General features: G+C 38.0%; 2 protein-coding genes across 4 annotated transcripts in view; both read right to left on the bottom strand.

Annotated features, from left to right (window-relative positions):
- Nucleotides 1–3,985: 3,985 nt before the first annotated feature.
- Nucleotides 3,986–16,044, bottom strand: part of hoxa11a (homeobox A11a) — a 37,539-nt gene continuing 25,480 nt past the window's right edge. Inside the window, exons 2-3 of one of the 2 annotated variants that reach the window (XM_079589950.1) lie at nt 6,713–7,517; nt 3,986–6,020 (exon numbers count right to left, since the gene is read on the bottom strand). In XM_079589950.1, the coding sequence (XP_079446076.1) occupies nt 5,791–6,020; nt 6,713–7,334 (852 nt within the window). In that variant the 5' untranslated portion in view covers nt 7,335–7,517 and the 3' untranslated portion in view covers nt 3,986–5,790. Of the gene's footprint in view, nt 6,021–6,712; nt 7,682–16,044 lie in introns of those variants that run through there. The other variant, XM_079589951.1, reaches the window with a different exon arrangement.
- hoxa13a (homeobox A13a) lies at nt 14,339–15,533 on the bottom strand (the record flags this gene model as incomplete). Of its 2 annotated transcripts, none has more annotated exons than XM_079591250.1 (2): nt 14,339–14,622; nt 14,834–15,533. In XM_079591250.1, 2 exons carry the CDS (start codon nt 15,516–15,518, stop codon nt 14,375–14,377), a joined length of 933 nt encoding a protein of 310 aa, XP_079447376.1. In that variant the 3' UTR covers nt 14,339–14,374. The 2 variants fall into 2 exon arrangements, with proteins under 2 accessions (XP_079447376.1, XP_079447375.1); XM_079591249.1 differs by having other exon boundaries at nt 14,339–14,616; nt 14,834–15,518.

Below are 16,044 nucleotides of genomic sequence, written 5' to 3'. Positions count from 1 at the left end.
ATAGATAGATTATATATAGATATTAGCTAGGCCTAGGCTAAATGATTCTTTGCAAAAAAAATGCAAAGCCTATCATTATACAATTAAATTCAAAAATAGACACACTAAAGGCCTACATTAATTTCAATATAATATGATCTTCAATTAGGCACTATATATTTTTTTGTTTTTCACAATGCTGGGTGCTGTAGGCATATTGCAAGAACAAAGAGAAATCGTTTACATTCCATACGTTGGTATAGGCTTTGAACCACATGATTACCATCCTCGAAAATCAAATACCAAAATCTCGAAGAAAAAGAAGATGCAGAAAACAAGAAGGCTAGCCTAAAAAATATGTCGCTGGACTTGATGAAAACTCATAACCGTGGTAGAGTTCGCGGGTCTTTTGTCTTTTCGCGGGGAATTTCTCCACTTTATGGCGGCTCTAATGGGAACTATTTTGACTTGCCTGTCGGTCAGGTGCACACTGCAGACAATTTCTAGGCGGCGCTCCTGAGTCAAACTACATACCCCATAGAGTGTAGAGGAACCTCTTCTCCAGTTGTAAGTTTTTTTGTTTAGTAAAGGACTGCTCTTCTTCCGGGAAGTCTTCCGTTGGACAGTTTGTTGAACACTCCTTGTTTCCTGTATGAGATATAGAATTAGTAAAGTAGGCTACAGCTGAACAAAGTAGGCTATCAATATTTTAAATCACGATTTTTAGAAGGCTACATGAACTAATATCAATAATCTTCAGTAGCCTACCTATTGGCCTGGATTAATAGCATGAATAGCCTATACAGTTTATCTTTATTTCTGTATAGCCTAGATGGCCTATTATAGAATAGCCTAGTTTTAACTAAAAGTGACGTTCTTTTTTAATGCATTTTACTTTATTTATTTTAGCAATTTATTAGCCTATGACATGATTTAAACCCGCACTCTTTCAGTTTAGTAGGTTTTAGTAGATAGGCTATCTAAATATTTTTTCTTGAGCCATGCAGATATAGCATGTCCGACATGTTTGTTGTTTATTAGGCTATATAGCCTAGGCCTATACCTTAAACTAAATAACTAGAAATATATTAGGCCTAGCCTAGCCTACATTTAATTAAATAAATTCATTATTTTCTGCACCATTCATACATTAATGCCTTTAAGTGTAAAGTTAAAGGTATGGAGAGCAGACCAATAACAAACCGATTACCTTACCTTTGTCACATTACACCGAACAAGGCTAAGTAGGCTATCGAGTTATAGGCTTGACATATTTCCCAAACGTGCTTTGTTTCTTGTACTTCTTCCTCGTCGTTTTCTTCGGCCGTTCTGACAACACTATTACCATCTCCATCTTGTCCCTTGGTAATACTAGCCTATAAGCAGCCATAGTAGAGACAGGATTCGACATATGGCCTATCTGATTTCTGCAAGATACCATGATAAAGTTATCGGATGTATAAGTCCGACGCATCCCGTGAACCATAATCCTCGATCATTGTGGCTCGCTGCTTATTTAGTGCACTTCCGCTACTCGAACAACATGCCCGTCTTCTTTGATGTCCTGAGGACAGAGGTAGAATCTATACAAGATGCGACACGAGCTTCTCCAGACCACATCACTATAGTGATCACAGAAGTGGTTTGGACAGCCCTTTTTGTTTAGTTTTGTTGGTTTGTAAAATTATCTTCCAAGTCAGATGCAAAACTCTAGCTGCTGATGATGGTCAAGCTGTAGGTTCAGTCCGCTTATGAATTAAAGAATCCAAATGACGCTCACTCATCCCCGCTAACTGGACACGCCATTACCGGAAAGTGTTTGGAGATGAGAAAGGATGGGCGTCATTTAGGCTATACTTCGTTTGACAAACTGGATGTAAAAAGGTGCCCTCGTTCAATTCAGTGCGCACATTTCAACCAGTGGAAACCTAGAGACACGAAGCCACACCCCTTCCATGCCTTCGTCACCTGTCTATGGTGTAGCAGCACATTTTGGACTGCAGAGAAGACCATGTGGGACGGAGCTAGATTCTCGAAGTAGCCTAGAGCTAAAATGTGTGTGTGGAATTACGGGTTGCCACAAACTTTTTTTCAGCATTTTTTAGAGTGTAAATCCGACCAAACAGCTCAAATGCACGCTAATTTTAGAGATTATTTTAAAATATTTCGGCCTAGCCAAATCGAAATCGGGAGAGTCAGTTTACCATCAGCGTGAGCGTTACTACAAATTAAATATTAATGTCGATTATTTCATTAATATTACAGCTATTTGTAGAATTATGTATGGGACAAATTTTCTGGTGCACAGTTCATCAAACTTGGCCAGAATAGGCCTATTATTAATTTTCCTTAAAACATCCACATGCTAAAATAAATAAAACAAACAAAACACTGACACAATGTTTCTGCAAAACACACCCAGTCCGAAATGACACTGCACTCTAAAAAAAATGCTGTTTCAACCCAACTTTGGGTCAAATATGGACAAAGCCAAACCGTTGGGTTACATTTTTAAATTAAAAATTTAACCCAACGTTTGGGTTCGTTCATATTTGCCCCAAAATTGGGTTAAAACAACCCAGCATTTTTTAGAGTGACATTGGCTTGTTCAAATTCAAGTAAAAAAAACAAAACTTGAAAACCCCACCATTTTATCTCTCTTTCAATATTTTAAGTTGTTTTTACAATAAGGGCTTAACCTTTATTAAGTAGGCTAAATGTAACAGTGTAATTTAAGGAACTATTGGTATTAATATAATATTCTTTTGCTTTCCTATTGTGCTCATTCTTCCTGAACCACTTATTTTCTATTATGCCCTGTAAACCTTTATTTTGGGGATAGGGTTATATACAATTTTTATTATTATTATTATTATTGATTATAAATTATTATCATTATTATTATAGCTATACACTCTAAAAAATGCTGGGTTGTTTTAACCCAAGTTTGGGTCAAATATGGACAAACCCAGCCGTTGGGTTACATTTTTAAATTACATTTTTAACCCAACGTTTGAGTTTGTCCATATTTGACCCAAAATTGGGTTGAAACAACCCAGCATTTTTTAGAGTGTATAGCCTATTGTTTCCATTGAGTACAGACCATATTTAATACACCATCCTAAGACAATAATCTTTGGAAATTTGTCGTAGGTGTCACATAGTGGTTAGATTCGTGCAGTCTGGAAAATAAATACTAGGTCTAATAACATAGTAAGGCTTAGATTGGGGACTACACACACTTTTAGGCATTACTATTTCAGGCCTCATCAAAATAACAACAGCTGACCAATTCCTTCTTTAATATTTGTCGATCTAAATCGTATATTTGATAGGCTATGTCTTTTAGTTATAGGCCTGGGTACCAAAGTTCAAATGTCAGATAAACTCAGCCCTTTTGCACGTTTCTTTATCCCCAAGATCGAGTTCGCTGTAAGAGAAACCTAAGAACAAAAATCTCTCATTTTATTGCTATCAGCGGAAGCATTTATTTTGCACCAGAGACAAATAGTCCACACGCACTGTAACACTACTCTCCTTTTCATGCTGTTACTGAATCCCTCTTGCGGAAAGTCGCGATAATGTATCACAATTACAAACACCATTTGCAATTTGTAAACCGGAGAGAAAAAAAGAAATGTGCAGACAGCATAGGCTACTCACTGTTATATTCTCCAGTTAATGTTCAATGATCGCTGAAAGCTCGAATGAAAATGTACGTCATTTCTGAGGCCACATTAAATCCTTGATTACAGCTGGCAATAAATCACCAAACCATTTTTGTAAAACATTAATCTAATCATTTTGGCTAAAATATAAGTGAAAACGCATATCTTTCGTATCCTTAATGGATTTCTTAAACGACGGAGCATAGTTCATTTGCCATAAACTTTTTGATTCAGTGGTACAAGTGAAATGTTAATGCCCTCATATTTTACCCTATCATATTTAATATAATAAGAACAGAAGACGTTTAATGCGTGTTCTGGATCCAGACAGTTAAAGTTGTGGAATGTTTTAGTGACTTGCTGAATTTAAGGGAGTTCGGTTGGAACACCTGCAAAGATCTCAAAAGATTTGAGTCTGCAGTCGATGATCCACGGCCATGACATTGATCTCACGAGTGCCTCCCAATGGAGGCCGTTTGAACATGCTCATGATGGGACAGTTATTATTGCAAGTGGCTAAATATAGACAAAATAATTTTCAAAAAAAGGAAATGAAGCAGATGAAACAGCACAACGCGTCTCAGGAAAAAAATAGTGTTCAATTAATACTAACAGATAGAAAGCACAAGAGCACTTTGTAATGTCGCCCCTCAATATCTCTTTGCTGTCCCCTTGGAATCGTGGCTAATAACCTTGGTTCTCAGACAGTTTATGGCACCACACTGCAATTGCCCAAATGCTCCAGACACAGACAGCTTTTATGGTCGTGTTGCTGAAGCAACAAGGAGGATGTCCCCGTAATTAGGCGGATATACCTCAGCGCCTCAAAGGATGCGCCAGCCAGGCCAAGTCGCTCTGCAGCAGCAAGCAACCATAAAGCTCAGTCTTTCTCTCCCCCTCTTATACTTTCTACTTTCTTTCTCCCTCCCTCTGACTTAGTTTATTGCTCGTAGGCTGCCATATATGAACGCTACGAGTACGGCCATAAACATTCAGATGATAACTGCAAATACTGTAACCACAGTGCTATTGTAAAACTGTCAGGTAACAATTGCTTTATCCCATAGTCCGAGAGAGTTCTTGAGAAAAAAGGAGAAAAAACAACAAAAAACATTGTTCTTCATGAATGCACATAATGCACATGTTTATGCTCATGCAAAATTTTACCTATATACAATTATAAGAAAACGGTGTACTACAAATATACTTTGTAACTCTTTGGTTATTTAATTTAGGAAATATAGCCTATGTTAAACAGATGATTTTCTGAATTACAATCGGCCAAACCTTATTTTAACCCCGTGAAAATTTACATCACGGTGTAGTAGAACATGGGCAAATAAGTGTCTTGTGAGAACAGTTATGTAAAGAGTCCACTTCTTAAAGATGAGCTTATTCGAGTCCGGAAATGTTGTTTAAGACTAGGATGAGATTGAGCGAGTTTGCATTTTCCGTGCAGTCAACGAGCTTATTGTCTTTGTTCAGAGTTTGCAAGTGAAAACTTTGGATATAACGAGTAACCTACATAGTTGCTTGTAATGAGTTTAAATGTACAATCCCGAGACGGCATGTAGAAGAAAGTGTTATTGCTTAAAGTGTTCACTAACAAACAACGATGGTGGAAATTCCATTTGCAAGCAAATCAAATAAATAATTCGAAAATTGGGTGCAGTCTGCTTCTGGCACTTTTTCTTCTATTTGGTCACACCAAAGTCATTAGGCCAACTTGCACAACATTCCTCCACCGAAATTAACACGCCACACGAATGGCATGTCAAAAGTCTTTCCTTGTTTAGACCCATATATTTCAGCCATTTGCACTCAATCTTCGCGTGTCCATCATAAATGCAAGGGGGAAAGTAGCCTACTTGTTTAGTGTGTATCACGAGCTAATAATTAAATAATTTCTGTTGGCCACAAAATTGTAGGCCTATACGTTTATTTATTACGAGCATAAAACAATCCGTATACTTAAATTATGTGAATTTAAATGTCATAGGCCTATATGCTCTCTGTAATTGTATACAAGTGAATGGTGCCTTGTCAGTCACGAACTTGAAGTTAACCGCTGAGAGTCTATAACGTCTCGTATGTGATCTCATTATTGAAGCTGTTGTATATTATCTGTTGATATTTCCTTGTTCTAGAGCAGTGGGTTGGTGTAGTACTGTAACCGGTCCCGATTTAGTTTCTTTTCCTTCATGCGCCGGTTCTGGAACCATATTTTTACTTGGCGATCGGTGAGGTTAAGCATCCGTGAGAGCTGAAGTCGTTTCTCTTTGTTGATGTACACGCTGAAGAAGAATTCCCTCTCGAGCTCCCGAATTTGAAATTTAGTGTAGGGACATCTCTTCTTGCGTACCCTGGGTCCACCTAAGAGACAATGAAAAAAAAAAAGTCATTGCTCTAAATTTAGATTATGAAAGATAAGAAAAACCTATATATAAAATATTGGTTATTGAGGTTATTAATGTCAAATATATAAATATAGGCTAAACTAATCTATTATTTATTATTATATGCAATATTATTATATATTATTAGCCTATGATCATTATTAATAACGGTTGTTTAATACGAAAACAAACAGTCGAACCGTTTTATTCTAGCCTACAAGCGTTGTAAAAAATTATATATATATATATATATATATATACACACACACACACACACACACACACACACACACACATATACATATATAGGCTAAAATAGCATATTCTTATTTTTTTTTAACCAGTGGAGAAACATGCATGAATTACCAGAGATATACGAGAAGCTTGCTACTCTAAATGTTGTACGCATTCCTGTGAAATCACTGCGGCCACTTAAACGCATTTTAAAGTTCAAGTTAAAATTGCGCTAGCTTTGAGTCTTTTCATGGCCAATTTCAATTCCAAGCACGTGATTCTCACAGTTTATAAGTAGCATAGGTTTTGTTGGGAAAATCTCAGGCCCTCTATAAACCTTATACGCTTATAAAACAGCATATAAAAATTTAACAGGAGCGGCAAGATTGCAAACTTTCTCGCATGACAGTCTCGCTGAGCTCATAGCCTACTTACTGCTCGCAGCGCTAGTCTTTTCCTCATTGTTTCCGGAAGAAGATTCGGGACTACTGGTCTCCTGTCGTTCCTTTCCTTCGGAGTCCTGCTCCGGCGCGGGCGCTGGCGTTGGCTGTTTGTTGGAGTGCGTTTTATCCCTCGCTGCAAATTCGCTGTTCGCTACGCTCTCCGAGCCGCCGTAAGCGTTGTCGAAAAACTGGTCAAATGCTTGAGGAAGCACCCCGTTTCTTCCAACACTGCCGTAGAAATTGTGCGCGGAGGTCGAGTTCGATGTAGAGTGATAATACGCAGATGCGTTATTTTTGGGGAACATTTCACCAACTGTCGTTGCCGCTGGTAAACACTCCCTGTGTACAATGTCCTCCGACGGATAACACTGAGCCAGTGGACCCCGGTGAGGCCATTTACTGGACGCGTCAATAGCATAGTCACGGAATGTAACCTCCCTGACATGCTGTACCTGAGGCAGGTTAGAGGAGTAAGAGTAGGTGACGGGACGAGAAGACTGACTTTGAGATAGAAAAGAGGGCAACGTGGAGAAATCAGCACCCGGAACGTAATAAGTGCAGCTGGGCAGATACATGTTGGAGCCAACGGAAACCCTCTCGTCAAAATCCATCATTGTACCCGCGCAGCGTCTAGCTTGGGCTAGCGAGACCTATACGCAACGCCCACAACATGCTCTCATGTGCGCGTGCCTCTTACCCGCGTTGTAGGGGTATCGAGACGAGGCAGAAATGTTGAGACGTAAGATGACGTGGAAATTCATCTCTGTCCACTCCAACTGAGGCCAGGGTCACGTGATCTGGAAAAGAAATTAATAGATCCTCGCTCACTGTTTGTATGACGAGAAAGCTATATGAATTACGAATGTATTTGTAATGTCTTTGCGAAAACTAGTTTGTGAAGATTAAAAAAAAATCTCTGTTGAGGCGGCAGAACAAATAATCAGGATTGTGTTCAATTGATAGGGACGTATGAATATATTTTAAACTGGAAAATAGACGTTATGATGTAGGCTATTACTGTTTTCTAAACGAAATTCTAAAAAATAAAGTATCCGCAAATAGCCTGTAAGCTTATAAGTTTATAAGTCAGGAAAACATAGTTTGTGACTGCGAGCGAGCAATGCTATTACAAACGGCATCAAAACTAAGAAAAGCAAACAAGTATTTTTATAGCCTAAAGGCTGTAGAGAAAAGTGTGGTTTCTTTAATCCAGAAATCATATAAGCCTTAAACAAAACATTTATAAATGTATTCACTATACCTTACAGTCTTTCAATCATTTTTCTTATTTTGTTTTCATTAAGTTATTTGACACAACAAATGCGAGCAGTGATAGTAGCTAGCATGACATTTAACAGTTAATGATTATGTATATAAATCTGAACACATGATTATTCATAATAATCAGGCCTAGATCGTCAGTATACTTCTCTGTTCAGTTTTTGCAATACTCATTCCAAGACCAATTTATGTATAAAGTACTAACGAACTACCTTCAGATGCGTATCACCGCGGCCACTTTGTAGTTAACGCCATAGGCCTAAAGTTTTGACAGGCCTAGGTCTACTAAAGAAGTGATACATTTAAACTTCAATTCAATAATTCCACAGTAGCTATATACCGGGACCTTTTCTGACAACTATCTCAGATTTCAGAACATTGTTATTGTTTTTTTTAAATATCATGTGTATGACATTTTGTTTTGGCAGGCTCTTCTAGAAAAGTTTTTTTTTTTTTTTTTTTTTTTTACTTTTACTTTTGAAAGACCCGAGAATAAACAAGTTTAACCGTAGTTTTGAAAGCTGGATTAGGCCGGTTTAAAGGCCTCGCTATTCCACAACACATTACCCTTAATCCCCATACGTGCCTCCGAGGAACGCAGAGGGAGGTGAGAAACATGAGCCTCGTTTAGTGCAACGTTCATAATGTTTGCACGGTGATTGTCCGGCTTTTTTTAAATATTCTGATACGATTCTATTACCAACAGTAATAGGTTCTTCACGACAAATAGCAGAATGACACAAACACAAAATTGGTAGCCACGAGACCAGATGCTCCGCCTCTTCGTCAACTCATGACACATTCCGCGCCGTGTGCTTTAAAGCTTCCAGCTTTTGGGACCCGAGTGCAACGGAAACCTGCGATGGGCAAGCAGATATTTTGATGCAATTTGTACGATCTATATAGTGCGACCCCTTTACATCTTTTTTTTTATTTTTTACACAACAGAACTATGCTGCTCAGCCAAGATGAATGAGTGGCACTGAGGCATATCTCTGCTAAAGACAGCTATTTCTCTGTAGCTACTACAAAAAAGTAAGTAACGACTCTATAGCGAAGCGCTACAGTTTAAGAGCAAGGTAAGATTAGTTTAGACAAATTACCTATTTATAATAACAGGAACATGGACTGAAATAATAAGAATATATGAATAATACGATATAATGCCACACGGACATTAATATCCAACTACAGCATACATTTAGTAAGAGATTATATCAACTTGCTATTATATAAAGTTATGACATAATGTCATTCTGTTGCTCTTTTGGCTTTTTCTTCCCCAGTGATCTATGTCTAGTCTGATGTTGCGGCCCGCACCCCCTCCCTCAGGGTCGACTTCAAGTTCGGGGAGGGGGACGGGCTACCGCCCACCGCGCAAGTCTGAAAAAGAGAATGAACAACAAACGCCACGCAAGCCACTCTATACCCCGGATGGAGATTCACAAATGTCGCTTTCACATAAGGGAACGACAGAAAGCAATATAACGTGACAAGTAGGGGAAAACAGCCACTTGAGGAAAAAAAGAGAGAACGGAACCACAATAAAATTGTATAGCCTAGGCTACAGTCTCTCTCACACTAATAATGCCACAAAGTAATTAATTACAAAAATAGAATAGGCCTATCACACGCAGCAACACGCCGTTTTTAGTAATCGTAAAAAAAGAATAATCAATGTGAAGCTAAATAATATTTAATCTAATAAAAAGAAGGAAAAAAAATAATGTTTTTGCAGCCAAACTGGATTTGGAAATGTATGGAGTGGACGATCCCCATGAAAATCACTTTAGGTACGAAAAAACTTTGTCAGTTGTATTCTAGAAATCCCCATTAAACTCAGCGAAACATTGCAAGAGCAAGTCTATCAAAAATGCAGAAACAGCAGAACAGTTAATGAGCCCTTTGCTTTTTTTTTTTTTTTGCTTGGGCATGCGGGCGGAGAAATAATGGTCTGCAATTAGCTTCAAATTAGATTACAAATGACTTATTTGTAAAATGTTCCTATATATTAAAATGCATGCAGCATATTACGATAATTTCTATTACATTACCATTGTTTTAAACAACAGTGTAATAGCCTACAAAATAATTACCAACAATGATAATAAAATAAATAATTTTATTGTCGTCAAACAATTGCAAATAACGCTAAATAATGCAATTTAGCGTCTCTTTACTTTGTACATTCCACTGAGGATCAAACGAAGCAATAAAAATTAATACCAAGATGGAATTAATTCTAAAAGGTTTCGATTCTATTTGGAACTAAGCTACAAAGGCTTTTGAAATTGGCATGCAACACCCGCTATACCAAACATCCTAAAACTACAACGGATTTCATTTCACTGATTAGTAACTCCTGTGTTATCTACAAAGCGTAGCCTATATATTATCTAGATAGATTATGCGTAATTTCAGGCTAAAGTGACCGCTTAAAACCTGTAGCCTATCTTTGTATTTTTTGACACTTTTAAAAATATATTGTCAAAGAAAATTGTTTTGAAAGTGCACGACAATTCAGGGGCTGACTAACGATGCAATAAATTCACTTAAACACATGTAGGCTACATTTTCTAGTCTAGAATAATATATAGGCTATAGACTAACTATTTGTTTAAAATGGTTAAAGCAAAAAACATTATACATTATAGGCTATATATAATGTTATTAGGCTATATAGAATAACATTATAAAACCTACATATTTACATGTATACACATTTACATATACACATTATGGGATTTTAAAAATTGTAAATGACTTTTTCAAGAGTTATATATTTTGTTAGATAATGTATTGATATTCAGTGATGTTGTTTTTGAGAACAAATTCAAATAAATAACGTTTTACCACATGAAGCGCATTTTAAGTTTTTTTCTGTGTTGTTTAGAATTGGGATAATTTATGTTTGAATTTGGATATTATGACCATCTCCTTCACCATTGGAAGTGTTTTAAATACGATATTTAAGATATTTAGCAATATTATTTGATCGAGTCGTGTTTTAAAAAGGAGCGCGATAAATGAGCATGCATCTAAGAAATATATCATTGTATCTAACAAAGACTTTGCGTCATGAAATTCTACATCAAACACATTGTCAAGAGAGTACTAAGGAACAGTTATCAAATATAAAATAGACATATAGGCCTATTTTTAATAAAATGTATAAACCAGACGTAGCCTACGCTTGAGATATTGTATGTGGCCTTGGCTTTCATTGTCTAGACGACCACCCCGAGCTTTAACCCCTTCTAATGGCTCACAGAATGAAACCTGAGAAATACCCGCGCCATTTTACCAGTCATTCACAAATCTCTAACAAATCTCTCACAACACATTCCGACATTCTCTCCTGAAACATTCGGGTGTTTGAGCCAAAGTCTTGGGTATCGCCGAATTATAGCTAAACTATATTCAATATAGGGCCTTTAAAATAAGTTGTCTATATTAAAATCATCTTCATCTATAATGCTTTCTATCAATACGGACATGTAAAAGGGTTTTATAGAACAAATCACATTAAAATGATTAAAACAAATAAATGTTTTATAACAGGTCCGTTTTAGGACTGAGAGAGAGAGAGAGAGAGAGAGAGAGAGAGAGAGAGAGAGAGAGAGAGAGAGAGAGAGAGAGAGAGAGAGAGAGAGAGAGAGAGAGAGAGAGAGAGAGGAGAGAGAGAGAGAGAGAGAGAGAGAGAGAGAGAGAATTACCGATTAGGTGCAGTTCAATTTTTGTTCTGTAGATGGCGCCAGAAACCAGATTTACTAGTAAGCAAAGGACTCGCGAATGGTTCAAATGCATTCACTCTTTCGAGACTACGTGCGCGCACTTGAGACATTACGTCAACACAACAGACCTTAAACACACAGACAGGCTGACGCAGAAAACTGAAACGTGACTTTGGAAGGCATAAGCATCTTTTCATCACCAGCGTCAAGTCAGTTTCCTACCTAATTATGAAAATCTAGCTAATATATAAAGGTCAATATCGGGTGTTGTGTAGACATGAGGGGCGTCGGGACCATACCATGGAGGTTGTAAGATAGGCCTATACATATATAGGCTACATGTATATACAGATAAGCTGCAAAATAAGGAAATTCTGGTTTGTATGTGGTTAAGAAATGTCTTAAGTTAGGCTACACCAGGGTGTTATTTTATTTTTTTTTTACTTTGAAATTTGCTTATGTAAATGTGCCAATCGCGTGTTAAATTAAGGTTTAAATATTTTTATAATTATCCAATATTTTGGCCAACAGACAAACCAGTTGTGTGATAACGATTCAGTAGTCAGCCGAATTTTCTTGATAAAATCTTGATAAATCTTGACCATCTTGATAAAAATTACTTCCTGTTAAATTTTGATCATAAGACACTACAAAGGATGGTTAAAATAAATAAGTTAAAAAAAAACTTATTTAACTTTGTCTGTCTATTTGTGTGCGTCCTATTTGCCAAACTAAAAAAAAAACTAAAAAAAACATGAAACCTGATCTAAAAATAATTCATGACATGATTATAAATAAAGTACTACAACAAAACTATACTGTACTCCAAAATGAAAAGCCAGAGCATTACAACATAATTCGAGAGTATTCAGCTGCAGTCGTTCTATTATAAAACAAAATGTATTCCAAATTCTATAAGCTTTCTAAAATTCTTTAAAGTTCTAAATTCTTAAAAATTAAAGAAATTGAAACTTAACATCACGTTAAATTAAATTACACGTTCTACCTTGTAGCTGTGTCATTAGAAGCAAGCCTGAGCAAATTGACAGTTTTATCTTCATGTTGTCCTAAATGTTCGATGCACATTAAAACGCCAGAGGCTTATAAACACGATATTCTTAGAATTCGTCCTCCTTGTCCGGCATGTGTAATTTGCACAAATTGACATTTATCTACAAGTCTTAATTTCAGTCTCAATTAATCAAATTAGTCTGCAACTTAGATGTTTCATGTAGGCCTATATAAAATACATAATTATGCAATCGTTAGCTACATTAAATTTTCTTGACCGAGAAGCAACGTGAACAGATTCAAGCGTTCTCAAAATAAGATGGTAACACTTTATTATAATTGTATGATACATTTGTTAAAAACAATATTGTCCCCGAGATCGCTTTTTTGTATAGGCCTATATTTTAATTATTTTGAGTCCATAGCCTACTTGTTTTTATTTTATAATATTAACCAATTTGCATGCGCTCTGTGGAAATTATGCGCCAAGATGCAAAATTAAACTGAATGAGTAATAGCCTACATTAATACATAACAGATCATTATGTGGGATTACAATTTGGACAAATGTTTCCTTAGGCTTTATTCATTTTAATAAGTAAAATGAGTAAGACCGGCTTGCTTCACTTACAAATGTATATCAGAAGATGGCGCAATTGCTCTATCCTACGGCTGAGGTACGCACCCACCTAGTTTTACATAACTCAAGAGCAAATCCGAATACATCACTTCTTGTTACAGCCTACGGACAGGGGGGAAATCATAGAATATGCACGCTGAAGACATGCGTCTTTTACAGTCCATAAAGTTTTGGATACCATCCAACAGGTCAATTACTTGCTTGCATCAACTGCTGCATTTACAAAGATTATTGGCGTGTTAAATGCAATTCAAGTTCAAGTTTTGTAATTTTGCCATTTGAATGGTTCATTTTTGTCATGTGGTTTGATGTTGCAATACAAGGGTATAAATTAATACGTCGCCATACATATTTTTCTTAAGAATGGTTTATTAGGACGGATTTTGCGCAAAACTATACAACGACAAAACACATATAGGCTACTCTTTAACACACACGTAAGTTTATAGTGTATATTATTTTGGCACAAACATGACCACAGATTGTACATGGACCTGATAAACTACAGGCTCCATGCCTCATATTCTCCGGCATGATACGAAATTCCATGAACTTGAGATTTCAAGCAAAGTATATATATATATCAATTATAATCGACAATGGGGGTGGTAAAAAAAAAGTCGTACCACACTGTAAAGAGTTACAGTATCACAATTTAAATATCCAATGTATTTCTCTTCATTAGATATTTTGGTGAGCAGTAAATAATCTCAACAAACAGACTTATCTTTTGGCCCTCTTTGTCCTGAGTTGGGAATATGGCCATACACCGTTTGCAGCGCAGAAATGACGCACCGCGTCACTATCACCCCTGTCCGATCCAAAGTGATCACTTCAAAGCAGTAGTCCAAGGAAAACATGTATTCGTTCAAACGTCTATAATTTCATAGCTTTGAGTGTGTGTGTGTGTGTGTGTGTGTGTGTGTGTGTGTGTGTGTGTGTGTGTGTGCCATCACTGTTTACAATTGTTCGCTTGCATTTACAAAAGCTAACTGCTGCTTTTCGATTTGTTGACGACTTTTTTCTCCTTTACCCTTCGGTTCTGGAACCAGATAGTGACCTGTCGTTCAGACAGGTTGGACTGAGCGGATATCCGCCTGCGTTTGTCCTTGGTGATAAACTTGTTGGCGGCATACTCCCGTTCCAGCTCCTTAAGCTGCAGCTTGGTGTATGGAACACGTTTTTTCCTCCCGCGGCGGAAGGAGCTGACGTCTGCCCCTCCATGAGACACTGCCTCTGAAAAGAAAATTGCAATAAGAGTATTGAAATGTGTTTAAGGATGAATGCACAGTAGCCTACTACTGTATGCTTTGTATGAACACACCGTTTTGATACGCTGGGGGGGGGGGGGGGGGGAAGTAGTAATAGGCTACTGTATAATACTTTTTCTTCCTTTTTATTTATTTTTTTGTTGTTGTTGCGCTATTCTGACAATATTCTGCCTTACCTGGTATAGAAGACTTCCACACGTTTCCCGTCTGTGGCTGCTCTTTGGTGCAGTAGACCTGCCCGTTCCAGCCACTGGTTGTGATAGCCCACGGTTGGTAACTCTCCATTGGTAATAAGGACTCATGTCGGGGCTCTGCAGGCCCGCTCACTGCCTGGACTACAGGCACATCCAGATAGCTCGGAACCGGCTGATACGGGCTCGAGGCGTAGCTCGAGTAGAAGGCAAACTCCTTGGCGCGCGAAGTGGTATAATCTTCCCCTGTAGAAGCGGACGTGTCCATGTATTTTTCCCCGTAAGGTGAGGAAGAGATGGGGGATTGGGTGCATGGCTTCACACCTCCACCGCCCCCGTGGTGGTGGGACATTCGGCAAGGATAGTATCCACCGCCACCGAAATATCCGTATGTAATTGAAGCGCTGGCTGAACCCTGGACAGCTGAGCATGGGCTGCATTGCTTACCAGGCTCACCCGCTCCAGCGGCAGCCACTTCGCTTGAGGGATAGGCAGCGCTGGGCGCAAGAGAGGCAGGGTGAGCCATCAAATTCCTGCACGGGCTCGGCGAGAAGTTACCTCCCGTGAACCCTTCCATATTCTTGCCGGTGTCGTCCAAGCAGCCACCGTTATCATAGAGAAACATGACCGGGTCAATCCAGCGCGTGCGGAGAAGCAGTGACGTTGTCATAGCCCGTCGGACATTGAGACGTGTGGCTCTTTTTTGAGAAGCCCCGAGACTGAAAAAGAGGAGACAGTCGATTCCGCGAGAGTCAAGCGACTCTGACGCACCCTGCGCACGTCCAGGATCACGCCTCGATTGGCTCAAAACTGGTCATGTGATATGTAAACTAGGACGATAATCACCTCAAGTGCTAACAATTAAAGCGAGGAAAAATGCCGTGATGTGAGATGACTATATGTCAACGAATTTTACCCGTTTAAAGATGTTAAAGAAGGTGAATAGATTAACGGAAAATGGTGAATCCAGATGTGGTCTTTCATGCGATTTCATCTCTGTATCCACTTTCATGGAACTAGAACAAAAAGGTTCATTAGTATACTGTTTTGTTATTTAAAATAGTCACGAGCGCTGGAGTAAACATTGAACGAATATTGTGTAATTGTAGCCTATAAGCGCACAAGATTCCAGTCAATTTTTTGCAAACAATCCATTTGTGCATGACCGCAATTTGTGAGCGGCTGCCACTGTTTAG

Source organism: Phoxinus phoxinus (assembly GCF_949152265.1).
Source record: "Phoxinus phoxinus genome assembly, chromosome: 19".
Taxonomy (NCBI): domain Eukaryota; kingdom Metazoa; phylum Chordata; class Actinopteri; order Cypriniformes; family Leuciscidae; genus Phoxinus; species Phoxinus phoxinus.
This window is presented reverse-complemented; position numbering and strand designations above follow the sequence as displayed.